General features: G+C 37.3%; 3 protein-coding genes across 4 annotated transcripts in view; all 3 read right to left on the minus strand.

Annotated features, from left to right (window-relative positions):
* The window catches only part of LOC133521460 (ecdysone receptor), a 378815-nt gene that overhangs the window by 71926 nt on the left and 278907 nt on the right, over positions 1-27982 (minus strand). The gene's annotated exons all lie outside the window — the stretch shown is intronic.
* On the minus strand, positions 7318-10270 carry LOC133521443 (uncharacterized). The gene has a single exon (XM_061856404.1). It carries the CDS (start codon positions 9261-9263, stop codon positions 7611-7613), a length of 1653 nt encoding a protein of 550 aa, XP_061712388.1. The 5' UTR covers positions 9264-10270; the 3' UTR covers positions 7318-7610.
* LOC133521444 (uncharacterized) lies at positions 14262-15662 on the minus strand. The gene has a single exon (XM_061856405.1). It carries the CDS (start codon positions 15533-15535, stop codon positions 14498-14500), a length of 1038 nt encoding a protein of 345 aa, XP_061712389.1. The 5' UTR covers positions 15536-15662; the 3' UTR covers positions 14262-14497.

Genomic DNA, 27982 nt, shown 5'->3' on the forward strand with positions numbered 1-27982 from the left:
CAAGTTCAGCTTGCGCAAGCGCCGGGTGACCCAATAACGCGCCGGCGTATCCCGTCACGGTCCGGCGCGGCACGTGGCGAGAACTAAGAAAGAAGCACGGATTTACTAAATTGTTTATGAAGATACATAGTAACAATAAGGCGTAAGTTTAAAAACTACTTTTCAATAAGTTTGTTTTTATATGGCCAATGTGGAGAACACCGGCTTGGCTATACTCGTAAAATGTACGGTTGGGAAGACCGTCATAGGGCAAAAGTTGTCGTATTTGTATAGGTACTTCGCTCAGACACAGTCAGAAAGGAAGAGCGTCGCTCCTTCTACTCTACCGACCTTTTGTACGTAAAATAATAGGATTAATTACAGAACATAACACACTAAACAAACACCTACACAATATGGGCAAAACAGACAGCCATGTGCAGAGAGCGCATGAATGAAGAGGAACCAACAAAACACATTCTCCTAGACTGGAAACAGGTAGAAATATACACGAGCTAATACCTACGGACGCAGTGCACACTAAAGAGCCGCCGCGTCGTGTCGTGCCGTCAACTGCTCCAGTTGGTGTATCAGCGACTTCTCATCGCGATTACGCTGCTGCTGCAAAACTGAGAAAGGCACCTTCAAGGGTGCCTGAACATGTTTCTCGTGATGAGAAGCCACCCCGCGCCGAGAACGGATTCACACAGGCGTCGAAGGAGAGGAGGGCGCGCAAGGCGCTTCGCAAGAGCCAGTGTGGCACTGCAGAGCCGGATATTGCTTCTTGCCTGAGGGTTGCCACACCGAACACGGCGCTATATGTATCGCGCCTGCATGTTTTCGCCACGGCAGAAGATGTGGTGGAATATGTTTGTGGTGCGCGTCCCGCGGCCGCTGCTGGAAACCATCGCGAGCGCGGACTTCTGGCCGAAAGGTGTGATATTTTGGCGGTTTCGTGGGAATCTGCGGAATCCCGCACCAGAACAGGTGGCGCAACCGAATACTGCGTCGTCAAAATGATATTTATATTTTAAGATTTTTGTTATTGTATGTATGTTAGTCTGTAAGGGATGTATATATGGGCCATAGTTGCCTGAAAATAAATGATATTTAATTTAATTGATTTAATTTAAAGAAGGCAGTCAGCAACCTGAAAACAATGCTAGGCTTCGTGGAGGAGCTGGTTAGAGTAGCGCTACCTCGATTTACGCAAAATAGGTACAATGGTTGTCGATTTGCGGAAAATGCCCAGAAGCACTAACTAACTAACTTGGTATGTGCACATCGTGAACAAACGTAAGAGTAGAAGTGACAAAAGAGCTTGTCGACGATCTTATCCGATAGACGGTATTTTCCACGTTAACATTAGGTACAATACAATTTACATTCATACGATAAATATTAATGTGTTCAAACCACAAAACCAAAATACTAATGTAAGGCAAATTGTATTAAATATTTCAATATTTTCGGTACCTTATTAGAAACAGGAAATAAAGACAAAATTTGCTTAAACATGAAAATATAAGTGATAAATTATTTACGTAAATCGCAACAAAAAGACGCGTGTAAAAGACGCAAAAGTTATCATATAACGTTGACGAGATTAAAAAAATACATTTAAGAATGGGCGTGCAAACGCGCATAAACATATTATACATATATGTTAGTATTAGTGTGTGAGTATTTACGCGTGTAGTTATTGTGAATGTATGTATGTTTACAGATAGCACGTCCGTTGCCCTCTCAACAACTCGGTGACATTGACGGAACACAAATAAAGAGATAGCGATATAAATATGTACATAAATAGGTGCCTATGTATATGAGAATTTTATATGTCAGTGATGAAATGTAACACTTGTTGAATGTGTTAGATATTGGAGGTTTAATATTGAGCAGGATACGATAATATTTACAGTCAGGAATTCATTCCTGGAGATAGTAGTGTTTGAAAATATACATCCAGGCCCTGCTTCAGGTTGAGTCTAGAACTCTTGTCTGAACTTCACAAACATGTGGCAATTTACAAATTTGTTCACCACTCTAATGTTTATATTAGGTAAGAACACTAATACCAATCACGATGAAAATGTTAACCGTAGATAATGGATCCTAACTAATTATAAAATTTGTTGGTGGTTAGTCAAAACTCCGGTAGAGGAATCGACGTAGGCAATGAATTCATTACCGGTAATAAACTCAAAAGTCAAGGGTCGAACAACACATAAAACAACTTCGAATGAATGGAAAAGTTGTTTAGTGAAATATTACTTTACAAACAACCGTAATTTTCATTATAACCACGGCTTACTCAGCAATTTCTTTCAGTAGAAAAAATACATCATGAAATTACATTTTCTTTTTGATCAATACTAGTACATTAACTGATTGTTATTTAACCTGCACCTGAAGAGTTTACTTTTTCATTTAGGTCTCCTTGAATTTGGATTGAATCTGATAATGATAAACAAACCAATGTGAAGAAACGGGAACTGTCATAAACGGTACCTCGTCTTAAAATAAGTCAATCTCCTTTAAGAACTAGTCTTAAAAGAGTCGAGTTGCCGTGTATAAGTAGTTGCATTTCTCCGGATACTAGCCCAATTAAATATCTAAATGGTACTGACACTGATCGTGGAATCTTCAGGAATCTGTTTTATTGACACTCGGAAAGCAAGCAAATTTTGATCTAACGGCACGGCTGCAGCACAAGAACTCAAACATCACAAATCAACAAACATTTCGAGTTGCGACGTTTGTCTCGCTCATTTTTGTGCTCGCGGAGATCGTGATCGCCTCATGACTAATGTATTTTGCCATGGTGGTGCAATGATCTCACGGTACGTCGAATCACGGCCATCATCATTATGTTTTTAGGTAACGTAACGTTAACACGTCCAAATTGTCTCTGCTTTTCCTTACAGTTGTTTCCCATTTGAACTCGATGGTTTCACGGTCTATGGCAATTCCCGCTTCCTAATTTCACATCTTTGTTTTTTTTACTTTTTGTTATTAAGATTTTTGTTCTTTGTCAAACTTACCTGATTATTCCAGTAATCTATCAGTTCTCTATATTAAGAAAAAAAACATTATATTTATATTGATTAGATCGTTTAGCTTGATCGTAAACGTCTGTTCGATAAATAAAGTATATTACGGACATAGATTGGAGGCTATTCATCTAAGCGTTCCAAATACAAAGGTGACGTAATCTCAAAGTTTAGTGAACGCACGCCACCGAAAAGTGCGCGAGCGCGCAGCGTCGCAGGTTAAGGATACGCCTTAGAAACAAACCAAATGGAACGAAATGAAACGAAAACTTAACAATTGAAATAGCTATGTTTTAAATCACATAGTCTAAAACAATATAATAGATTTGAAAGAAACCAACCATGGAAAAAATACGCAGGAAGGGAAAAATACAAAATCATGTGACGAATGAAGAATGAACGACGCAGAAGTGACATTAACAAAGACTTTACAACTAATCTGTGACCACCCATTTTCGTCTTTGATATCATATATAACAAGAAACGATATAACACCCAAAATACCTACAAAACAAGCTTGCCAACTTAGTTCCTTTGACAGTATTTTTTTTACTAAAGGATATCTTAGTTACACAAGGTGTTACCCCCGCTAGACGCTCCGTCAAACACGCGACTCAAGCTGGCATCAAGGTCCGGCCGATCAAGGCCACGGCAGCCGGGAAGTCATGGACTGTGTTTGTATAGTTTATTTGCCCCGCGGTTTTTTGTGCGCGGTTTATCGTTGAAAACCTCAATCTAAATCAATGACCGAAGATCGGGCTTGGTGAACAAATTACGTAGTACCTAACTTATATTGCCCTTATATTGGTTAAATAACTTAAACATCAGGAGTAGCGTAAAACCGTCCAAGGATGCCCTGGAGAATTAGAATGAATATTGGAAATATCTATCAAACGATCAGAATGGGAGAGCGTATACCGTAGAACCTTAATGATAATAAAACCATTAATGAATATTAAATATCCCAGAAATGTCCATTACTTGACCAAGTTTGCCCTCCAGGGCAAAAACGGACGGACGGTTGCACGATAAACAAGGTATGAAAATCAAGCAATAATCTTAACTATGTTATTACTCGACTTATAAAAATTCAGTATTTAATTTTAAAAGACCATCGACACTGTAAACCGGTTTCGAATTGCAAAAAATAACTGACGTATTTGCGCAATATCTGTGGGAACATGAATACCAAGTATAGTTTTAATTGTATACGTTAGATTTATTAAGGTATTATGTAAATCAATCAATTCAAGCACATTATAACAAGTGATCAATAAGGCTTTTTGCGTTTCGCCTCACGTTGCATTGCGTCATGTAGATTCTAAAAGGACTGGTGAGTGGAAAAAATATTTTATTCAAATGAAGTGCCAAATCTCCCGTGGAATGTTGTTTACCAGTACTTTGACTCCCGAGTGTATGAAGGGAAAAACTCATAGCGTGTTTTCAATTGAATTTGGCGACAATAGTTTAATTAAAAGATGAAATTCAGTGGGTGGAGCTATTCGGAATCCAATTACAGGGTAGAATGGCTCGATTAACAGAAATGTTGATTGCCTCTGATATCTCAATTACGGACGGGTTTTAGAACTCCGTTTTGCCCTTAAAAAGGAGGGGACAAAACTAACGAATTTCGTAAAACCATTAATCCTTCAATACTCACTTATATGCTTACACAAGACAGTGATTTGAAAATGGTTTACAAAGACAAATTGACCAGTTACGTAAAAAATAAAATTATCTTATATAGAATCTACCAAAAACTTATTTCACATGTGTCATTCTAAAGTAGGATTCTTTTGAAGATGTTGTCTAATGAAGTGTAGTGATATTTCGGGTTTTAATGCATAAATCCGACCAAGAGTCATGTAAGTGCACTTACATGACTCTTGGACGTTCCAGTAAAAAATGAACTTCAATATTTATCCAAAATAAATAATTAGGTATCACTTCACAAACTAGACTATAATTATTAATTAAAAACCACGTAAAATGATAATAGCTGGTAATTAATGTAGTCATGGGAAATGGGTTTGTATATAGTCGCGGATTTACACTCGGGCTCTTTTTTGTTTCGAGTTCTTCACTGGAACGATGAGCACTCAACAAAATATCTAGGTAGTCAAAGAAGCTTTTATTACCTAACATTACTTAGATATCTTTAAAGTCAAGAATATATTAGGATGATGATTATTTATTCAAATATATTCCAGTCAAAAGTGTTTTTAGCCTTTATATCCTGGTCGTTTTTAATTATTAATAAAATTAAACAAAATTAGGTACCTACCTACCTAATAATACCTAAAATATTAAAGGATTTAATCAGTAGTTTCATTATCGCTAACTCCGTTAATCAAGCCAAACATTGAAAATCTGATCATTAGTTTAGTAAAATCCTTGCACAGGATTACATTAACGCGTCCGAGCGGATATACTCTCGCGCATGATATTAATGCTAATGATAGTAATGATCAATCCTTCTAACTTACAAGAATGTCACATGTTGCTGTAAAATATGAAGCCACTTACAGCTTTAATTTACGAATGTATCTCTGACTTATGCACAGCCTTGAATGATACTGATATCAAATATAAAGTCAGGAATCATAGATAATGTTTAGTGCTTATATGTTAATGAGTGACGACATTTTAAAAGGTTCTTGAACGTTCACGCAATCTTGACTGATGGTATTTTTATCTCAAGGAATGCTACAATTTTAAAAGCGCCGCTAAACAGTTTTGAAGCAGAATTTCAAGGTGAATTTTTGTAGCCACAAATGTGTCGTGGGGACAGTTTTAAAACACTTTACAGATTTTATCGCAAAGTAAAAATAAGGCTAAAGTTGTGGGCATTATTCAACAAAATGAACAAAATGAAAAGCTATGGTTTATCTCCTACGCCCACGGCGTCTGGCTGGTTGGGTCAGATCCTTATTTGGGAAGAAATTGTTGCAAGGGTGAGATGATTTTAAAGGTGTGACTTCCGAAACGATAAATAAATATAAATAAATAAATAAATATATTATACGACATTATTACACAAATTGACTTAGTCCCACAGTAAGCTCAATAAGGCTTGTGTTGAGGGTACTTAGACAACGATATATATAATATATAAATATTTATAAATACTTAAATACATAGAAAACACCCATGACTCAGGAACAAATATCCATGCTCATCACACGAATAAATGCCCTTACCAGGATTTGAACCCGGGACCATCAGCTTCGTAGGCAGGGTCACTACCCACTAGGCCAAACCGGTCGTCAACTTGATGATAACGATCTCGAGAAGCTTTAATTACGAGTATGAAATGAAAAGGACACAAAATCGCAATAGTACGTATTCATTTTTGTACCTATAGTTCGTGTCATTCACAATGACGCGCAGATTTGTCAAATCTAACCTTTAATAACATGACATTACGAGTTAAGCCTCGAGTCGTCTTGAATGGCACGATCTATATGTAATCTCATGATATAAGTTGATACTCTAATACCGTTTCTGGATACTAGCTAAAGAGAAGGCGATGTATCGTCAAATCGTCATCATCGATTTGAATACTAATCTACTTACTAGATCTTGTTCAACATTTTACCACTTTGGACACACATTTTAGCACCGTGGAAGTGTCTCTCGCGCAAACTATTCAGTTTAGAAAAAAATGATATTAGAAACCTCAATATCATTTTTGAAGACCTATCCGTAGATACTCCACACGTATGGGTTTGACGAAAAAAAAAAATTAATTTTATGACATATTAAAAAAAACTACTCACTAGATCTCGTTCAAACCAATTTTCGGTGGAAGTTTGCATCGTAATGTATATGATATATTTTTTTTTTGATTTTTCATTCTGTTATTTTAGAAGTTACGGGGGGGGGGGGGGGACACATTTTACCACTTTGGAAGTGTCTCTCGCGCAAACTATTCATTTTAGAAAAAAATTATATTAGAAACCTCAATATCATTTTTGAAGACCTATCCATAGATACCCCACAAGTATGGGTTTGATGAAAAAAGTTTTTTTGAGTTTCAGTTCTAAGTATGGGGAACCCCCAAAATTTATTGTTTTTTTTTGTATTTTGGTGTGAAAATCTTAATGCGGTTCATAGAATACATCCACTTACTAAGTTTGAACAGTACAGCTCTTATAGTTTCGGAAAAAAGTGGCTGTGACAGAATCGGACAGACCGACGGACATGACGAATCTATAAGGGTGTTATGTGGGGTGGAGTAAAACACAGTTTGACGGTTCAAACTAGACTGCTTTAATTCGGGACGTAGTACTGCTTATAAGGGAGACAAGTCTCATTAGGATATTAGGATAAACATGAGAATAATAAACACATTATGGTCTCAGGACCATTTGAGATAAGTTAACACTAATGACAAATAACACATTAAGACATGAGGATGTTTACAATTATTGATGAGAAGTGTAAATAAAGTATTTAAGAAACTAATTATGATTTCAAAGTACAAAACTATTGGGAAAGGTAAACAAATATGTGAGTAGCAACTTAATAACTAAAACTAGGTATATGGATGGATCATATTATATAACACCTCCCCCCTTAGAATAAAGATTGGGCGTTAGCGCCTGATCTTTTAGAAGTCGCAGGAACAATGGAAACGGGTGAGATTGGCTGAGAATGCTGAGGCTCGATGTCTTCGTCTTCATCTTCTGTGACGCAGCTAGTTGAGATTGTAGACATGGGAATTGCGACGTGGGTTCTCTGTTGTCGAGATGAATTTGCGAAGCAGTTATTGAAGATCTGGATGCATCCGTTGGAATCGCGATTTGGAGAATTTGGTGTTCGGCGGCGTAGTAGAAGTCCATTGGGGCAGCGTTTGCAAATTTTAAATACAAGGTAGGCTAACATTATTAGGCCAAGTGTAAAATAAACCCAAGAGAAGGTAGTGGTGTTCCTTTGGGCGAATGTTGTGGATTTTATTTTCTTGATTTCTTCTCCGTATTTATCTATATGGTTTTTGATTTGTTTCAAGGAATCTAGTGGCAATTCATTAATTTTAATTGGCATCAGGTCAGGTTTCGCGATGTCCCTGTATTCTTCGAAACAGTCGTCAGTTCTTATGTCGGGTACGATTATAGGGTAAGTTATATTTTCTTCGGAGTCTTGTGATGCTGATAGCGTGCTGTATCCAGTGTGGAGTTTACAGTTTTTCTGTAATGATAGGATGCCTGCGCCCTGTATCTTGTGATGTGTTACTTCTTTAGTGCATTGTAGGACGCAGTTGGTTTCGCCAGACAGTATGTATAGCCACTTGTTGTTCTCGATGTATTGAAAAGTGTTGATGTCGGCTTCGAAGGTTGAAGTAGTGCAGATTTTCGGAAGGGATTTGGAGATGCTGTGGAGAATTTGTAGTTCACACAGGGGACGAGCTGTAGCGTCGTAGGCGACGAGACCGGTGCAGACTTGTTTTTCGCTGGCGTATGTTTTGCAGGTTTCTAAACTGCTTGTCGACACGTAGGTTTGGCCGCTGGGGTTCGCAGCCAGGTACACGTGCTCAGGGAGGATAGTGGTATGAAGAGAGGAATTCGGATGTTTTATAGGGATGGAGTATACATGGTATAAGTCGAGAGGATCATTCTGAATTAAAGGGAATGTAAGTATATATACAAGTTTATCTGAATATACATATGCTGATAGAGAGGAAGATTCTAAGATTGTGTGTATATTTTGTGGGCTAACGGTGGAAACTAGATGTTTATTCGTGCGAATATGATTCGATAAGAGGAGTTCCTTATAAAGTTTTTCCAAGGTTATAATTGACGGATGGATTGTATTGGACTTTGCAAAGAGGATACTAGTTAGGCATTCGTTGATTTCGTTTTCAAGGTTTACTACTGACTCTAAAATTTGAAGGGAAATAGCTGACACATCTTGGCTGGCTTTTAAACTAAACAGAAGTGATTGAGAAGAGTTAAGGTAATTATTTAAGCGTTCGATATTTTCGTTAATGATTAACTCATCATAAGTGATTTTGAGAATTGATTCGTTGAAGGTTTTGACGGTCGAAGAAATTATTTGAGTTTGTTCGAGCATAAGTGATGAAAGATCGGTTTCACGTTTTTCGAGTTGGTTAATACAATCTTCATAATGCATGGCGTCTTTGGCATCAGGTGTACCAATGAGCCATTTAAGGACGACGCTCAGGCCGTCTAATAATTCGCGTTTTTGTCTTGAATTTTTTCCTAAGTACATATTTAATTCTGCTAAACGGTTTTCGATTTTTTCTAGGTTTAGTTTAAGAAAAGATTTCGTGGTTTCAATGTGGGTAAAATTATTATATTGGGTAGAGACGAAATGAAATTTGGTTGCTAATCGAACGAGCGAATCTTTTGCGATAAAAAGGGGTCTAAGATCCCTGTAGATAACTAATTTCCAGGATTCGTCGCTTAGGTAGATCGTGCCTTCGTTTTTAAAGAACAGACCGGAGTAGGAAGGGAGTGGTTCGGTCAATTGACCTGTAGCTCCATTCGCCGAGGCGAAGGCCCTGAAAGGGGTATATTGGTTTGATTAGAATTATGAGATTTATTTGTACTACGTAATTTGATTATTTTTTTGAGTTTCTTATATAATTTGTAGAGAACTATGTATAATATTAATTTGATTATAGAGCATATAATAAAACTAAAGTAGGGATTATTCATAATATAAGATAGAGATGAGGTATTTTGGGGAATAGGTAGTGCAAGTGCCGGGCAGATGACCCTGGAATGACAATATGTTTTAAAATATAAGAGTTGTCAATGGATTTTGATTTATAAACTATCGTACTTAAATTTATTTAGATTTATAAACTAGATTTTGATTATAGTACTAGATTTAGATGAGTTTTCCTAACCTAAAATTATCCTAGATTAGTCGCCTTTTACGACACGCTTGCGAGACGCGTTAGGACTATTCTTGACATAGCCGGTCACTACACGGCTAAGGGGTTTAGTCGCCTCTTACGACATGCCAAACATTAAAGGCAGTAGGATTATTCTTTGGTAAAGCCGATCGCTACACGGCTAAGGGGTTTTAGCTTTTAGGATTATTTATATTTACATCAAAAGGTCTGAGTCGGTTGGCATGGACAAGTTGATTCTTACCGGATTTCCTAATCAGGTAGTTTTCATTGAATCCAACTCTGATGACTTCACAAGGTCCTTCCCATTTGGGATCCAAATTGTTGGGATTAGGTGCTTTTACCAGGACTTTGTCGCCTAACGCAAACTTAGCTATGTTCCTAATACTACCATCATAACGCTTTTTGGCCCTTTCTTTCATTTTTTGGACGTTTTGGATTGCCACATCACGAGCTATTCTCAATCGTTCGTTAAGGTCTTTTATATAGTCGGCTGCTGAGTATTCTGGTACTGTTTTGAGTGAATAAAAGGGGCGTGGCTTGAAGCCGAAAAGTAGTTCGTAGGGCGTATATCCTGTGGAGTTATTGACAGATGTATTGTGGCAAATTATTGCCATGGGAATTATTTGATCCCAATTCTTTTGCTTCCTCGTTTGGTACATACGTATGTGGTCTCGTAGTGTACCATGGAATCTTTCAAGAGCACCGTTCGTTTGGGGGTGATAGGCTGTATTGAATGTCTGACTTGTACCTAGAAACTTTGTTAATTGTTTCATTAGTCCGTTCATGAATTCGGTACCCTGATCAGAATGGAACCGTTTGGGTACTCCAAAGTGTTGGCAAAAGTGAAGAAGATATTTGGCAACTGTAAGGGCTTCTTTGTCGGGAATGGGGTAAGCTTGGACGTATCTAGTCAGTTCGTCTTGTAATGTCAATATGTATTTATTATGATTGTCGCTAATATCGGAATATGAGACTAAGTCCATAGACACGCGTTCGAAAGGTTCTGAAGATTGGGAAGTTATGACCATGGGGGCCTTAAAAGTTCGTCTTTGGATTTTGTTACGTTGACAGATTTCGCATGAGTTTATATAATTTTTAATGTCTTCTGACATGTTTTGCCAAAAATAATTTTCGCGGATCTTTCTACAAGTTTCGGTAATACCTCGGTGTCCCAAAAGTGGTTCATTATGATATGTTTTTAAGATTTGTGGTATTTCTTCAGATGTGGGGTAATCAACCTTATTTTCACAGATTGTGACATTACAATTGTACAGCTCTGCCAGGTAAGCGGTGATATGTGACTGTTGATTTCCTCGTAGTTTGCATGTTTGGTGATGTTTTAGATCTGGGACGAACAGGGTTTCGGGATGGTTTTTTTCTAGACATACTAATAAAGACTTGAAATAACTTTCGGCATCCCAGGGGTCGTAGTATGAAGGTCTAGTATAACAAAAGTAAAGATTTTGTTTAGTTTCTGAGATTAGATGATCGGTTTCATAGATATTTTTACTTTTATCAGGGTAGGTACTAGTTTGTGGGCATAGACCTAGAGCTTCATTGAACAAATGATCGAGATCGGCGTTTTTGCATGGAATTGGAATGAATATATTTTTGTGTCGTGCGTCTAAGAGTCTTTCGGGAGTTGTTTTTAGCAAGTGAGAATTTGGTGTGCAACCTTGTGATACGTATTGTTCATAATGTGTTTGTAAGAAGTCATTTGAAATAGATTTGGAGTCATTGATTCCTATGTTGTTAATTGGTGGACGGGAAAGTGCATCTGCGTTAGTATTCATTTTCCCCGCTTTGTATATAATTTCGTAATCGAATTCCTCAAGTTTGAGCCTCCATCGAACGAGACGGGATCCTGGATCTTTAATTGAAAATAACCAAGTGAGAGGTTTGTGGTCAGTGACTATTTTGAACTTCCTACCAAAGAGGTATGGTCGGAAATGTTTAACTGCCCATACTATTGCTAATAATTCTCGTTCTATAGTTGAGTAGTTCGTTTCAGCTTTATTTAAAGTACGGGATGCGTATGCTATAGGCAAATCCTTACCTATTTCGCCTTGGGATAGGATAGCTCCGATGGCATGAATGGAAGCGTCTGTTGTGAGTATAAATTCTTTGCTAAAATCGGGGTATTGTAGTAGAGGAGTAGTTGTTAAAATGTTTTTACATGAATCGAACGCTTTCTGTTGATCAGGTCCCCAAATAAAAGGTACGTCCTTTTTTAAAAGGCTCGTCATGGGTTTCGTAAGTTTACTGAAATTGGCTATGAACCTACGGTAATAGCCTGCTAGTCCTAGGAATGACTTGATGTCTTTGCATGATTTGGGAGTTGGGAAATCTTGAACAGATTTTACCTTTTCAGGATTTGGCTTGACTCCTTCGCTGGATATTATGTGACCTAAGTAAGCCACTTCTTTTCTCAGAAATTCGCATTTATCGGGTTGGATTTTAAGGCTGCATTTTCTTAGACGATTGAAAACTTCGGTTAGTTTATCTTCGTGTTCTTGGAGACTGGATGCAAAAATAACGATATCGTCTAGATAAACGAAACACCGTTCACCTTGAAGGCCGTAAAGAACGCTATCCATTGCGCGTTGGAAGGTAGCAGGTGCGTTTTTTAAACCAAAAGGCATTCTTAAGAATTCGTAGTGTCCATATGGTGTATTAAAAGCGGTTTTTGGTATGTCCTTTGGGTCTAGTTCTATTTGGTGAAATCCGGATGCAAGATCTAAAGTCGTGAAGTAGATTGAATGACCTAATTTATCCAGTATGTCAGTGATATTAGGCAGTGGGTAACTATCTCCTATAGTGATGTCGTTTAACTTCCTGTAATCGATGACAACACGCCATTTTTGTTTTCCGGAAGCGTCTAATTTCTTAGGCACAACCCAGATGGGGCTGCTCCAAGGGGATGTACTAGGTCTTATTATATTTTGATTTAGCATTTTATCCACTTGGGTCTTAACTTCTTGTTGGTGAATTTGTGGAAATCTGTATGTTTTCGTATTAATGGGCGTATCGGAGGTAGTGGGTATGGAATGTTTTGTATGATTGGTGAACGTCAAAGGTTCACCTTCAGTATAAAAGATATCGGAAAATTCTGTGACGATTTTATTTAGAGATTCTTTTTCCTCGTTATTAAGGTGGTCTTGTCTAATAAGTTCGTTTATATCTTTTCGGGGTCGAGTGTTTATATCATTACCGCAGTTAAATGTATGGAGATGGTACTGATCGAAGTCTACGTCGCTTATTGAGTTTACATGGATGGTGGGAATAGATATAGTTTTGTCTTCATTGCTAGAATTTACGCACGTTATTAAGAAATGATTATTTTTGATAACAACAAGCGCGTTTGGAAGAGTTAGGTGATCGTCAATGGATTGTTTGTCTACGATTGCTGTTCCGTCTGAGATATCTTTAGTTTGGCAAGTGATAACAGTTTCTGATCTTTGTCTGAGGGTTTGTTTATTGTTGTCGATAGGAGGATTTGTAGAATCGTTTAGAGTAAGAAATTTGTATGTTCTGTCGCGTATTCGCAGGGTTTTAGATTCATATGAGATATCGACATTGAATTTGGACATGAAGTCATTACCCAATATGCCATCAGCGTGAATATTAAGGTTAGCTACGTGGAATGTGAACTTGGGCAATTGATCTAGGGATAAGTTACAGATGCCGTAAGTTTGGACGGTGGAGTTTGTGTTAGATACACCTATGATTGAGGCGATTCTAGACGTATCGATTTTATTGTTGCCGATTTTATCTTTATTTATGACTGAGATGGCTGCTCCAGTATCTATTAACAAGGTTATGGGTTCACCGTCAACATGGAATACACAATGTTTAAGATCTTCTGGGGGTATGTTTAACGTGTTTATAGTATATTCTTCCTGGGGAATTTTAGGCTTTTGCTTAGATTTTGATTTCCGCTGTGATTTTGAACGATGTTTTGATTTAGACGATTTTTCACTTTTGAATGGGGTATTCGTGATTTGGTTTAAATTCGATAGATTGTCCATTGATTTAGAGTTAGCAATGATTTGGGATGTTTCCTTAGAATTATTCTCGGAGTTCGTATTATTAGGGTTAAAAGAGGCTGTCGCGCTTATTTCTGGGGTATCGTTTGCATTTGAAGTTTGTTGTAATAAAGATTTCGAAAGAGATTCAGTTACATTGATGAATTGAGTTAGCAGGAGGTCGATGGATTTATGAAGCTCTAGTACTTGATTTTGTAACGTTATAGATCTGGGAGACTCTGAAGCTTGATTTGACGATGCAATAGGTTTAGGAGGCTCTGAGACTTTACTTTGTATTGTCATAGATTTTGGATCTTGATTTAGCGATTTAGTGGATCTAGGAAATGGATTTTCTGTGATATTAGATTGTTCTGGTTGATTTAGCGATTTAGTGGATCTAGGAATTTGATTTTCTGTGATATTAGATTGTTCTGGAGTTTGTGTGGATGCGTCGCGCAGGTGTCTCCGATAGACTGGGTTTGTTTGCGGTCGCATAACTTCGGCATTTAAAGTATTTGGAGATTGCTGAAATTTTGAAGATCTAGATGTATTTTTATCTATTGTAGTTGTAGGTTCTGCATGGTTTCGTAAAGTTCCGGGGCTGTGTTTTGTCTTGATGAAGTCATCGGGGTATTCGGGCAATATATCGAAGCGGTTCCCGAGTGAAAGCCCGTTTCCTCGGCCGCTTGTAAGTTTAAATTATTGATGCGAAGAGGGGCATTAGTAGGGCGTTCTATATTATGATTTTTTATATTATTATTGTAAGCTCTCTTTCTGCATTCAGAAATCAGGTGACCGGGTTTTTTGCAATAATTACACGTTTTTGTTGGCCTAAATGTGTTTGGTTGTGCGGTTGAAAGTGAAGATTGAGTCTGATTAATCGGTGGCGTTGGCCTACGAATGGTGCTACTATAAGCTGGGGTTCTAAATAGGACCTGACGTGCGTGATTCATGTTTTGAATCTTTTCTTCTTGAATCGCGAATGTACCAGCCTCGGACAAGGTGGTGAAACCTTTTGTCCTCAGCATCGAACCCAGATTAGAGCTCACACCATTTACAAATATGCTTAAGGCGGTTTCCTCAGTGCTGGTCTTCCGGCCGATCAATGATGCGTCAGAAACTTCGGCGGTTAATTTGTCGAGGATTTTATTACGGCATAAGTCAACTCTATGAAAGTAATCGGTGACCGATTCATTCGGTTTTTGGAATAATGATTGAAGCTCTAAGTTAAGATGTGTCAACGTTTTCGTTTGTGAGAATTTTTGAATTAGGAATGTTTTCAGCTCTGACCAACTTTGGTACCTTTTTGCAAATATATCTGACGAATTCTGCCCAGAAATTCTATTTAACGTATATGTGAGGATCACTGGTTGTTGAGATGCGTTTGCCAATTCAAAAGCGGAGTCGCATGAGCGAACGAACCTATAAACTTGCGCGGGTTGTGCTGTGTCGAAATCCGGTATTAACCGGAGGAGTGTGTTTAAAGGTATTGTTTCCGAATTGGCCTCATTTGATGTAGTGGGTGATGTTGTCTCTAGTTTGATTGTATCTTTAATTGCTGCTTGCGCGGCCATAGTTTCAGTGATTGGGGACATTTTTGATTAAATATATATGTCACAAGATAAAGAGATTTCGGATTTAAGATATATATAGTAGCCTGGAGATATAGGATGTGGGAACAGAGCAAACGTGTTTGGCCACTTACCACAGTAACGGGATCCAAATTTGCATCACGGAGCGTTGTTCGGCGAGCTGTTTGAAGCCCTGTAGGCACCGTCTAGGCTGGTGGCGATTTTGTCCTTAGCCCAGGCGTTGAGCTCGTCTGCTTAACGGCGGTGTGACGCGGTTAATGTATCCTACCGACTGCGCCAAAATTGTTATGTGGGGTGGAGTAAAACACAGTTTGACGGTTCAAACTAGACTGCTTTAATTCGGGACGTAGTACTGCTTATAAGGGAGACAAGTCTCATTAGGATATTAGGATAAACATGAGAATAATAAACACATTATGGTCTCAGGACCATTTGAGATAAGTTAACACTAATGACAAATAACACATTAAGACATGAGGATGTTTACAATTATTGATGAGAAGTGTAAATAAAGTATTTAAGAAACTAATTATGATTTCAAAGTACAAAACTATTGGGAAAGGTAAACAAATATGTGAGTAGCAACTTAATAACTAAAACTAGGTATATGGATGGATCATATTATATAACAAGGGTTCCGTTTTTTGCCATTTGGCTACGGAACCGTTAAAACGGCAAGTGCCCAGTATTATTTAAAAACAGCTAAGAATACTCTTTTAAACGTAGGTACCTACTTAAAACGAATAAGTCATTTTTTCCGCGAGCGTTGATAGCCGATAAAAATATACGCCAACAAGCAAAAAACATACACTAGGTAGGTGTTTTTAAATTGACGTCAAATTTAGTGCTTTAACTTTCAAGTAACTACATTTCACCTACCAAACAACTATGCAAATGCACTTAAACATAGATATGGTGTACCTTAAAATATCCACGTGACATTTGAACCTAAAGAAAATATACACAAACACAAACAAGATTTTGCTTGTAAAGTTATTTCAAATGCAAAATTTCACTATATTAATACAAGTTAGAATTTAAAACCTCATTCGTATTTCTTTCATGTAAGTTAATATAGTCTGGTAAACCAAGTGTATCAGCAAATAAGAACATAAAAACTATACTCAGCATTTTACTTTGGGTGCTAGCTCTAGCGCAAGACAAAGACAGTATGATTCTCTCTGTCTATGTTTGAAATGAGACAGTCCCAAACCATATAAGGCATAATAATATATAACAGAAACAATCAAGAATTAGAAAAATAAACTCGAAACAGTGTTTAATTGAATCATCCGTCTCTGTCTTTCTCAGAAAAGGAAGGCGAAACGAGACGAGGATATTAAATCCAGGTCGCAAATATTTCGTAACAGGTTTTACTGGTGTCCGACGTTTTATTTTAACGTCTGCTAGCTCCCCAAAAAATACAGAACAAATGCTTTTGATTCAGTTTAAAGTATTATAAAATTACTCAACTCTCTTATTAAAACTCGCAATTATCTCTGCCATCTGAGTGTTAATGACGACTGATTTTCTAAATTGGTATGTATCGTTTAAAGTTGAACATTAAACAATACAATACAGTTAGCCTTATAATCACTAGAGTACTATTAGGCTTAATAAGTTTTTTCAATGCATGTAATAAGTTCATATTATAAATAGTTGAATTTAATTACCGATATTGAATTTAAATGTTCTGTTCGAAATTTAATGTTTCTAAATTGCGTTCGTAACTTTTAACCGCAACCTATGCATAAGTAACGATTCTAATTACAACCTTTGGCAGCGATATATTGACCGATAATATTTTCGGTACGCCCTTTGCTCTGTATCCCGTTAGGCGTTTATCTTTGAATCGGTCCAGACCGTTAGTTTCATACCTTAGGCGATCACATTTCTGAACTATGTGCCAAATAATACAAGAAGTAACTACAACTTAAAAAAACCAAACGGATTTGTTTCGAACAGAATATAACCCATTTAACTTAAATGGGTTTAACTTAACCGTGCATATTTGGTAAACCCAGTAGAACTCGACGATAATAATTAGACCAAAACTGACGCAATATTGAACAAGGGCAATAAACGTGTCAGGTAAAGGGGAAGGAATTTTTAAAATAAATATACTATAAGCTTTCAATTTAATAAATTATTATAATACAGCGTCCGATGTAAAGATTATGAAGATGAAGATAAAGATTGTCCACAACCTTGATTCGAATCCATAGTAATGCGCATATAAAACGACACTGGGAATCAAAAATCCGATATTGTAAGTAAACAAGTCTTTTGCCTTTTACGTGCTGCATTACTCTTTATAGTTAGGGAGGCGAGGTAGCTAAATGGCGTAATTCAACGGCGCCGTCGAGACCTATCAAAATCGAAAGATAAAATAATTTTGAAAAGAAAAGCTCGTATGGTAAAAACCATTTTAGCGGTGGGTTTGGCGTGTACGGTTTTTCAAAAATGTTAAATAAAACAGTTACTTGGGCATTCTCGAGCGCGTCAGATATTCATACTACGTATGCCCCAAGTGCCTCTGATAACAACGCTATACTAATCTGCTGGTTTGCGTGGTGGGGGTAGGAATATAAAGTAGTCAAAAATGCAAAAAAAAAAAAAAAAATTACTCGAGCGCGTCAGATTTTCGGAAGGGGTGTTAAGTAGGCCCCAAGGAAGCTCCCTTTAAAAAAACTGACGATTTCGGCGTGACGATAAGTTACGATGAATTTTTAAAAATAAAAAAGTTTTTTTGAAATACTCGAGCGCGGCAGATTTTCATAGGGGAGGTTTATCTCGGTATCCTGAAAGCATATTTTCTTAATCTGACAAAAATGTTGGTGGGTTCTCTTAATCTGACCGAAAAAGGTTTTTTGGTTTATTTTTTCCTTTCTTTCTCCTTGATAAAACGGGGATTTTAAGAATGACAATAAAGCGATAGATGCAACCAACGTAAATGTAGATGAAATGTAGTACGAATTGTATTATTTATTGTATAAAAAAATGAAATGATATAAAAATATATATCCGCGAAGCGCTCAGTCTGTATTACATGTTTATGGCAAATTCCTCTTTTTTGCTTCAATTCTTCACTTCGTTTTGCTTACGGTACGTCCAAAAAACAATTTGCGGATCAACAGGCTATTGAATAATATACATACATGAAACTGTACATGTTAATAATACTTTTGTATACAGATACGCGTAACTTTTTCCGAGTCCACGAAAGTTGTCGAGAAGCTTTAGAAAAAAAAAAATTTGAGATATAATAAAAGTCACATAATTTAATCATCGTTATTTCATATCAATTTTTTTAACACCCTCAGTTTTCGAGATATACTCAAAAAACCGGGAGTTTGAGTTTTTAGGATGCTTCAAGTCAAAAAGTTTTAACTTTGGACAAAAATGTAAAGAGACCTTTTTTGTGTAAAATAAAATTACCTTTTTTGTTTATTTAAACTTTTTTTTTTGTAAAATTATCCTTCGCGACTTATATGCCGCAACGCGTTTTTCGGAAGACGAAATGGCTCCTCCACACTTCCGGTCATGCGGAAACCGGCAGATTTTGTATTTTTAGTAAGTTTTAGATTATATTCTTCAAAAAAAAAAAAAAAAATCGCGCTCGAGAATGCCGGATTGACGTTTTTTTTTTACAAGTTCGCGACCCTATAACTCGGCGGCGTCAAGAACTTATCGTCAGATTAGTTAAATTTAGTCTTAAAACACTAAAATCAACCCCCAATATCTTAATCTGACGCGCTCGAGTATTTCAGACTATCGATTTTTTTTTACTAATCTGATCGTCTATCCTAGGCGCGCGTCACTACATATAGAGCTAAATACTTTACAAGGTTGTTCTATTAGGTCTAAGGTATTATATCTCTCATATCTTAAACTGCCACGCTCGAGTATTACCGAAAATTCCCCTATTCGCCGCCCTAACTATTAGTCAAATTCTATGCTTTTGAGTTGCCTCTCAATTAAATTAACATTCTGGTTTTATAATTTTTAATTATTTAGAGCGTAAGCATTGATTTCTTCAATATGCAATGCATTCAAAGGAATTATAACGTAACAATTATTCACAACTTTGCCAAAGGTATGTCGGGAAACTTTCCTGTAACGGTAAAAAGCTGAGAATTTCCGATGAATCACTAGAAGCCCCACTCATATGAAGAACGTAAAATGCTAACAATTCAATACGTGGCACTAAGCCACCAGTTTCTGACCAATATGTAATAAGCATTCTGGTCTAGATTTGTTATAGTTTAAATTATGAAAAGATTTCATAATGAAAATCTCAATGATTCAACAACTATAAATTATTGTTTGCTTTGAAATGCGGATAAATTATTACAATAATATGTACCCATTTAACAACATGTAAAACCTCATCAGGCATACCATATCCCCTGTTACTATCATCGCTAACTTCAGAAAGATTCCAGACATACCTGAAACAAACAAACATAAACGTTATATACGAGATTTTAAATACCTATCCCTTCTGAAATCGGTTCGCACGTTAGTCGGGCATCAATACATATTTTAATGCGTGATCTGTAAGAGGCTTACGTCGTTTACATGCGCGCCTCTTTAGGTGCCATTCTGAATCTATGTAATTTATACGAGGAATATATTTCCAAATTCGTAATTGGAGTTATAAAGAACCAAGAGAATTACAATATAAGATTATTTCAAATAATACGGTATTTGTTGAAACTAGAGCGTGGGTAAAAAAACACATTCCAATTCCTAATTAAAAGTTCCCTTAGGATATAAAAATCCTGAGAGAATCACAAATTTTCATTGGGCTCTGGCCGCTCTGGGGTAACAGATAATATTATCCAATTGGTACTAACAAAGTGTAAATCAATGTAACTTGCGATGTAAGGTTATTAGATACCTAGAATGTCGTATTCCCATGCCCGAAAACACCAGAAACCTTAGGAACAAAATTTGATACCTCAGAAATAGGATAGGATTTTCATGGTCAAATGAATAAAGTCCTTGGAAGTTTTAGTATTTAGTTCTGGCATCCTTTACGAGCACCTGATCAAACATGTGGGGCGATAAGGGACACTTGATGTGAGACTTACAGATAACGTCGCCTTCCTGGCTGTAACACACATTGCTCCTTTTAAATTAAAATAAAGTCCAACATACTTCAAAACAAGTAGAAGGAGTCATAACTGAAGAAAAGGAATACAACATGAACATAGGAAGAATATGCAAAAGAAAACTCCGAGCAAGTAATTTAGCGTAAACGAAACGCAAACTAAAGACCACAAAGGAGCACAAAGCCAAAGTAGCTTCCAGATCGTGGACATGAGTAAAAATCAAAACATTGAAGCGTCTTCCGTTTCATATGCAAATGGGCCACGCTTTGTGAGACACACACGCAACACGAATAGAAGAGAAGAGGCTTTTTAAAACACTTTAAAAGGACACAGTAGACGTACAGTGGATCAACTTTAATACTTGCGCCTTAACTTTACATTCATATGTCACCTCTTGCTTTTAGATATTGTAATACTTAGCTTTTAATTTTACTAAAACAGCGGTCTTAAAATAAAAGTTCATAGTTTTTAAGTAATTCATTATTGTAATTTTTTATTTCTAAATAACTATATTTCATTAGGGGCTTTTTCTTCTTCGTACTTCATGTAACAAGATAAATCTTTATTCTAGGGGCATTTAAATCAGATTCCTCTAAGCTTCAAGTTTTTAAATTATGGTAGAGCAGGTATAGTGTTTCTACGATGCTGTTGTTTCGAATCGGGAGAGTTGTTTGCAATACCTTGTGCTTTTATGGACATGTTCGTTGTTCTTTTTGCCTATGAGTGCGTCGCGTCAGGATCGACTGCTTTTTATAGCAGCTATTGTGATGCTGCTTAGTATGCGCAGTGTCCATCGGCGGAGCGGAGCAATGATACAATGTGGACACGTAAAGTATACGACCGAGATAGTTAAATGTATGTCGGCAAATTCAAGAAGCGAATGTTATAGCGCATACGTAAAGTGGGTCCAGCTATTATATGTTTGAACGGCATCTTTGTCTGCGTTCCCGTCGTCTGTGAATTATACCACTCTTTGAATTTGTTTCACGTCGTCAGTTTTGCCGCAAAGCAGCCATTATTAAATTGCGTTTTCCGATCGAAGTTCATGTCCCTTTAATTCAGTTCGCCGTGTTGGATTGATGTCCCATTATATGCAAGTCAGGCTGCCGGCCCATGGTCAAAATTTCAATAGCTCAGAGCGATTGAACTGGCACGTGTAACTTTTTTTGCGAAATTCTTTGGAATTCTTTTATATTACTGAGGAATCGGAGGTCGAGTCGTTATTATGCAACATTGTAATGGGGTCTGGACTGGACCAATTTGAATTTTTATACGATTATGATTACATGTTTGGTTTTATAGCGTCATTCTTAGATTTTGGCAAATATATTGCTTGATAATTGGTTTACAAATATGTGGCCTTGTCCTTATGAAGCTTAAGGGAACAGGATTACTACAATACTTAATGGTTCGAGTAGCGATGTCTCCTACAGCGGAGGCGGTAAACTGGCGGTGCCGGCTACTTTCTACGCGACCTCGAAATGCTGCATTCACTTTCCTCACGACTTACACCGGTTACGCAACCAACGCGACCGACATATCGCGTTGCTCCTCCGTCACGTCCGACTATTTACTCTAACGACATCAAAGTTGTCCGACATCGTCATTAAACCTCTTCTTCAAATATTATCCAATCACAAACTTTCTATAATGTGTTATTTACATCACACTAAAAAGCACATAAAGGACCTTCGAACCATCGCGAACGGATGGAAGACTTGAAAAATATGTTCGCAGATTATTTGAAGGCCAGATAAAAACGCCAGGTGCCTTGCCTCTTGTGTCCAAGGCCAGTGTTTCCTAGAGCTGCATTTAGGTTTCGTTTTATTCTTTATTCGTTGCATGTCCCTTCAGAGCCGCTTGCGTGCGGCCCAAACCAGTTTGAGAGCTATTCTCCACTCCGATCGTAAAGCAGTGTGCCCATTACAATCTAAAATTTTATTTCTTTTCTCTGATGGAATTGTTGTCGTAATTGATCTAAGCATGCTTTATTACAACCACGCACGTAAGTAATAATGGAATAGGCGATCACTGCATGATTCTTGAGATTTTTTTTATAACGAGAGAAAATACCATAGAAGAATTTATGTACCTATATCGTAAAGATTAGTACTTTCGAATAATCCTTATAAATATGAAAATTGCACTGTATTTAAAAGTTATGAACGACCATGTGTATGTGGCTTTAGACGGCAAAAGTGGAAAAGCAGGAGCAAAACATGAGGGGCGGGCTGCAAATTCGGCTTTTTCTTAGAAGCCTCCGACAACTGCGCAGCGCGGCAACAGGAAGTGGGGACGGACTTAGTTTATGTAACCTAATCACCTGCCGAGCTCGAGGCCAGCGCAGGCGCAACGATTTGGAGGAATCAAGGCCATGCCACACAAAATGCGAGCTAAACCCATACATATTATAACTATCCCTCGCCTCCTATAGCAGGATGTTGCATAAGCTTTGTTGTTTTGTTATCCTTCGAGTCCACGTCGCATTTTAGATTAGTTTTTTGTGCATCCCGCATTTTATTTCTTATTCTTATATAGGGCATACGAAATTGAACGTTAATAATGAATACGGTGGTTCTAAACCGTGGACGTGTCTCATATTAACTTAGAAGAGTGACTTAAATATTCACATCGAAGTTGTTTGCGTCGGAGGAAGTTTGTTGAGAGCATCAAACTATAGTCGTTCCCACGTCGTCGCTTTTACACCTCCGATATACGAACGCGGTCTTAAAAGTGAATCATTTTTCACCTAAAGTTTTCCGATTCCCTGCGAGTCCTTTTGAATTTTTACTCGTTTACAGCTTGCATCGCGGAGCACGGGAAGGAAACTTTTAGACTAAATGGGCTGGAGGGAAATTGAGACACCGCAAGATGAGTGGGTATCTGACGGTACTCTAAATAAACACGCTGGATTTTTACTACAGCTGAGCGTTTCCAAGAATATTCTCTTCGATTTTTAGCCTTGAATTCGGTATAAAATAACGGTAATACCTATACGAGAGTGAATTATGTTTCGACACCCATGTCATTTATTCGGATACCTATCATTTAGGAATATCAATTTTACAACATAAAATAAATATCTCAATGCATTCATTCGCTGCCATATAAGGCGATACGATCAGAAAAAAGTTCACCGGGGGAATTCCGCCGCGAGAAATTTTGTGGGTGATCCCAAAAGGGCACAATCCCCTGCTTTTAGATACGTTGCCAGGGGCAACGCGTGTCTGTCCCGGCCCTACTGTGTGTAGCACACATTGTGTAATAGAGAATAGACTTAAACAGACAATATTTAACTGCGTTTTAATTGTGCTGGCTGTTGACATCGCTTGAATTATTCGGGGTTCAACACTGATTTATGCGACAGAGAACAAAAAATAAAAATATCAATCATTACCTTCATATTAAGGTAGAATAAAATTAAAAGGAGATGGATGAGACATGGCTGCATACGAGCAGTTATTTATTCAAACGTTCAGTTTTACGAGACGGATTTTAACGTCCTGGTTTATTTAAGGCATCATAAACATGAAAGGCAAATTTATGGAAACTAATGTATGTGTGTGTGTTAGTGTTAAGCACTTTAAAATATTTAGATTGCTTGGCAAATGTGATTATAATCAATATGGCTACAGAGCAACACAATAATGCTACATCAATTATTGTTAAGCATACTGCTTAATATTTTTTACATGTACTGTACACTAAGTATAATAAAGTACTTCCCGCCATACTCTTACATTCGTGTACATAACTGATAAATGACTTGGTTACAGAAACAAGCTATTTGACCTTTTACTACCTGATAAAATAGCGGCTGCAGACACCTTTGCACTTCAAAGGATAAACATTCCAACTGCTCAAAAGTATTCCTATAATTATGGCGTTTTTCCTTTGGATGACTGATCGCAACAAATGCGCAGGTGGTAATCAAAACAACAGTTTTATTTGAAATGTTAACGCAATTAAATGAATTGTAAATGCGAAGTTATTCCATTTATAGGACGGTACATATTTTGCTGTTGTACTTATGCTAGGTACTAACACTAACAAAAACAATGGCATTTGTCTGGAATTTACTAGCAGTTATAAAGCAGTTTTAACTTCATGAGCTATGACCGAGCGTTTTTAATAGCATATTTACGTACAGATAATGCGTAAGTATTTTATGTATTTATTCATAAGCTATGGTGAGGCAGCTGATAATAATATATACCTATATCTAATGCTAGTATCAATATGCACATATTAAATAAGTCGCCTATCGTCTAGAACTGTATTTGGCACGAACTTAAAAAAAAGTAAAATTACTGAAAATATATTCAGTGGCAGCTATTTATAAAATCGCGTGGGACCTCCATAATTTTATGTAACTAATATGTATAAATGTATTGAAAAATATTGCGAAAACTCTTCCACCCTAAAATATAGACCTACTGCAGTTGACTATTAATTTAGGTATGACAGACTGGCTTAACTTAACCCTATGTAAAAAATCAACTGCGTAACCATAAATCCGTTTTACATTAAGTTATAAATCCCAAACAAGAGCAAGCCCTGACCTCTGTTAATTACAACTTTGTCAATGCTCTGCTAAACGTAGCTAGAAACACAATTCACCACCACAATGTCCACAATACGCTGGCAACGTTTACACCACATCTAAAAGTATAATGCCCCCGCGTAGACCATGATATTTTTCAAAAGATCTCTATGAATTATTTATTTCTCACGTAGACACACCATTACAATTATTTCTTTTTCTACAGAAACGAGTCATGAATAATAAGTGGCCGGACTCGGAACCGTCGTATGCGGCGAAATAAGTTCAGTCCTAATTTGAATCATACTTGAATCGTCTGGCAGACTTGAGATCAGCGAAGCCGGACCGAAAATGTTTTCGTTATAGAATGTACATTACCTCCAAAGTTTCAAATGATAGGCATAGCATAGCAAAACTGCACAGACTTAAATATAAATAGTGCATAAAATAATTTTGAATAAACTCTTTAGTAAAGTAGTCATGATGTACTTAGAACATTCAATCTATGATAAAACGGAGAAAGACACGAGTAAAGTCAAGCCAGAATAATTGGTTCGCTTTCATAAGTCGGATATTATAAACTTCACATAAAAGTTACGAGAACATTTCAAATAAAGATACAAAGTATGCTTGTTAAATATAAGAAAATAATTGACTTCACAAATTCTTCAAACAACGAGAGACTTAACTTAAAATGAGCTTATTGACGAATGTACAATTCTACACTAATTCTCAATCGATTCGAACGCGCGCGAAGCACCTTTACTGTCGCTTCCACGTATCTATTAATTTTCATAACGATCGTAAATTGCTTTATCACGTCGCATTCTCAGTACCCAAAGATCGATTCCAACCTGCCTACCTGCGAGTTCAAACCTTCCAACCGCACAACGCAGCGAAGAATCGGAACGTAAACACAGGAGGTTAACGACCGGAGTTCAACTTGACACATTTCTGGGCGGCCCAATTGTGCGGGATGGTCGCGGCTTGCACAACGGGAAGACGCTTGCCCTTCGCAACTCGGCGGCGAATTCACTTTTTAAAAGTAATAAATGCCACAGCCCTGTTTATGACCATTCGGTAATGCGGTGTGGCTTTACTCACACATGGTTTTGGCGCCATACTTCACGAGTTCCATGCCTTTGTTGTTACTGTAAAACTTAACTATCCTCCCCAATTAAATAGAAAACTGGTGGTTTGCAAGAATGAATAGAATTACTCAGATTAGAAACCTAGAATGTGTGAACTTAACATGTTTGGTCTTCTGCTAGATATAAATTCAATGCCTAGGCTACATAATTTTAGGAACGTAATTGCATTATCCTTTCTACCACCCGTGTTTGATAAATTTCCGATCAAAATGTTAGAGGGTCCGTTGCGCGTAATATGGCCAACCCTGATCTTTGTACAAACGATGAAGACGAGATTTCTGATGAAATAAAAAAAATGTAATTTGTTGAGGTATCAAGCCATTACATTACACACTCAAATACAAATATACAATTAAATTTCTCTAAACTAAATTAAATAGGTGCAGCTGATGCATTCTTATGGTTGAATACCTAGATTTTGATGGACGTTAGTGTCAAAATACTGTTTTGCTAGTTAACCTAATTAGTTAACTATCCTTTCTATTAATTTCTAAACAAAATATCGAGATGGTATGTATAATAACCCTAAAAATGTGGACGGTCATACAAGACAGTTAACGGGGTAAAGGGTTGGCTATCGGAATGTTGAGGAAAGAATTGGAATGGATACAGTTTCTTTTAGATTCTGCTTGCGTCACTGAGGGATGCAACAAAAAATGCAGGTAGGGGCCCGAGCAACGACCCCTAGGATTTTAATGGTGACGTCATCAAACAAAGATGGCTCCGCATGGTGGAACTTCAAATTCAACTATGTGAACTGAGCACTATGATACATATAGGTTTATCTAGTGTGTGAAATTAAGCAGGTTTTTCCCCATATAATTTTGGTTTGCTTGTTTAGTGAGTCGTTGGTTTTTCGTGTGGTTTTAACTTAACATAGCTTACGGAACTGGCAAGCATAAACCATTCAAATTTGAGACATTCGCGGTTTTGAATTTCCGCTACGTTCCAAGAATCCTTTTGAATGAGCACGCATGCGCGTCCAAATTTTATGTTATTTTTTGCTTTCCTTTAAGTGTAACTATACAATTTGCACTAGCTTGGAGTCATTGACCTCTCGCCAGCTGTTTACTATTGTAAGTCGAGTGCGCATTGGTAAGACGAGTTACTAAGGCATCATACCGGTACACTCTTTTATTCGATCCGTAACAAAAGAGCCGTGAATAATGACATCATTATTTTCTACACAAGCAGTCGCGATAATGAGGACGACGAACAAACGATAGTTGTAAAAGTCGACATAGTCGCGCGAATCAAGATCACACATCCATCACTGCCAAATAAAAGCTTCATGCTTATAGATACAACTATTCTTGATCAAACGGACTTTTAAAGAACACGCAGCATTATTAAGGTTATTCTTATATGAATGTTTCAATAGAATATTAAGCAGTTTTAGCCCGCGTATTGAATTAAAGTTGTGTAGTTAAAGTACGGGCGTGGGCCATGAGGAAGAATATATTTAGAAGAGTATAGTAGCTCCACAAACCCACAACAGCTGTGCATGGGCGCAACACATGCGTGCACCCCTGTGACACACACACATGAAGGGAAATAAACGTAGACCCAACGTAAACACGCGCAGGTTATGTTATGTGTACCAGATGCCCCTATAGAGAGAGATGAATATATATACGAA

Source organism: Cydia pomonella, chromosome 9 (genome assembly GCF_033807575.1).
Source record: "Cydia pomonella isolate Wapato2018A chromosome 9, ilCydPomo1, whole genome shotgun sequence".
NCBI lineage: Eukaryota > Metazoa > Arthropoda > Insecta > Lepidoptera > Tortricidae > Cydia > Cydia pomonella.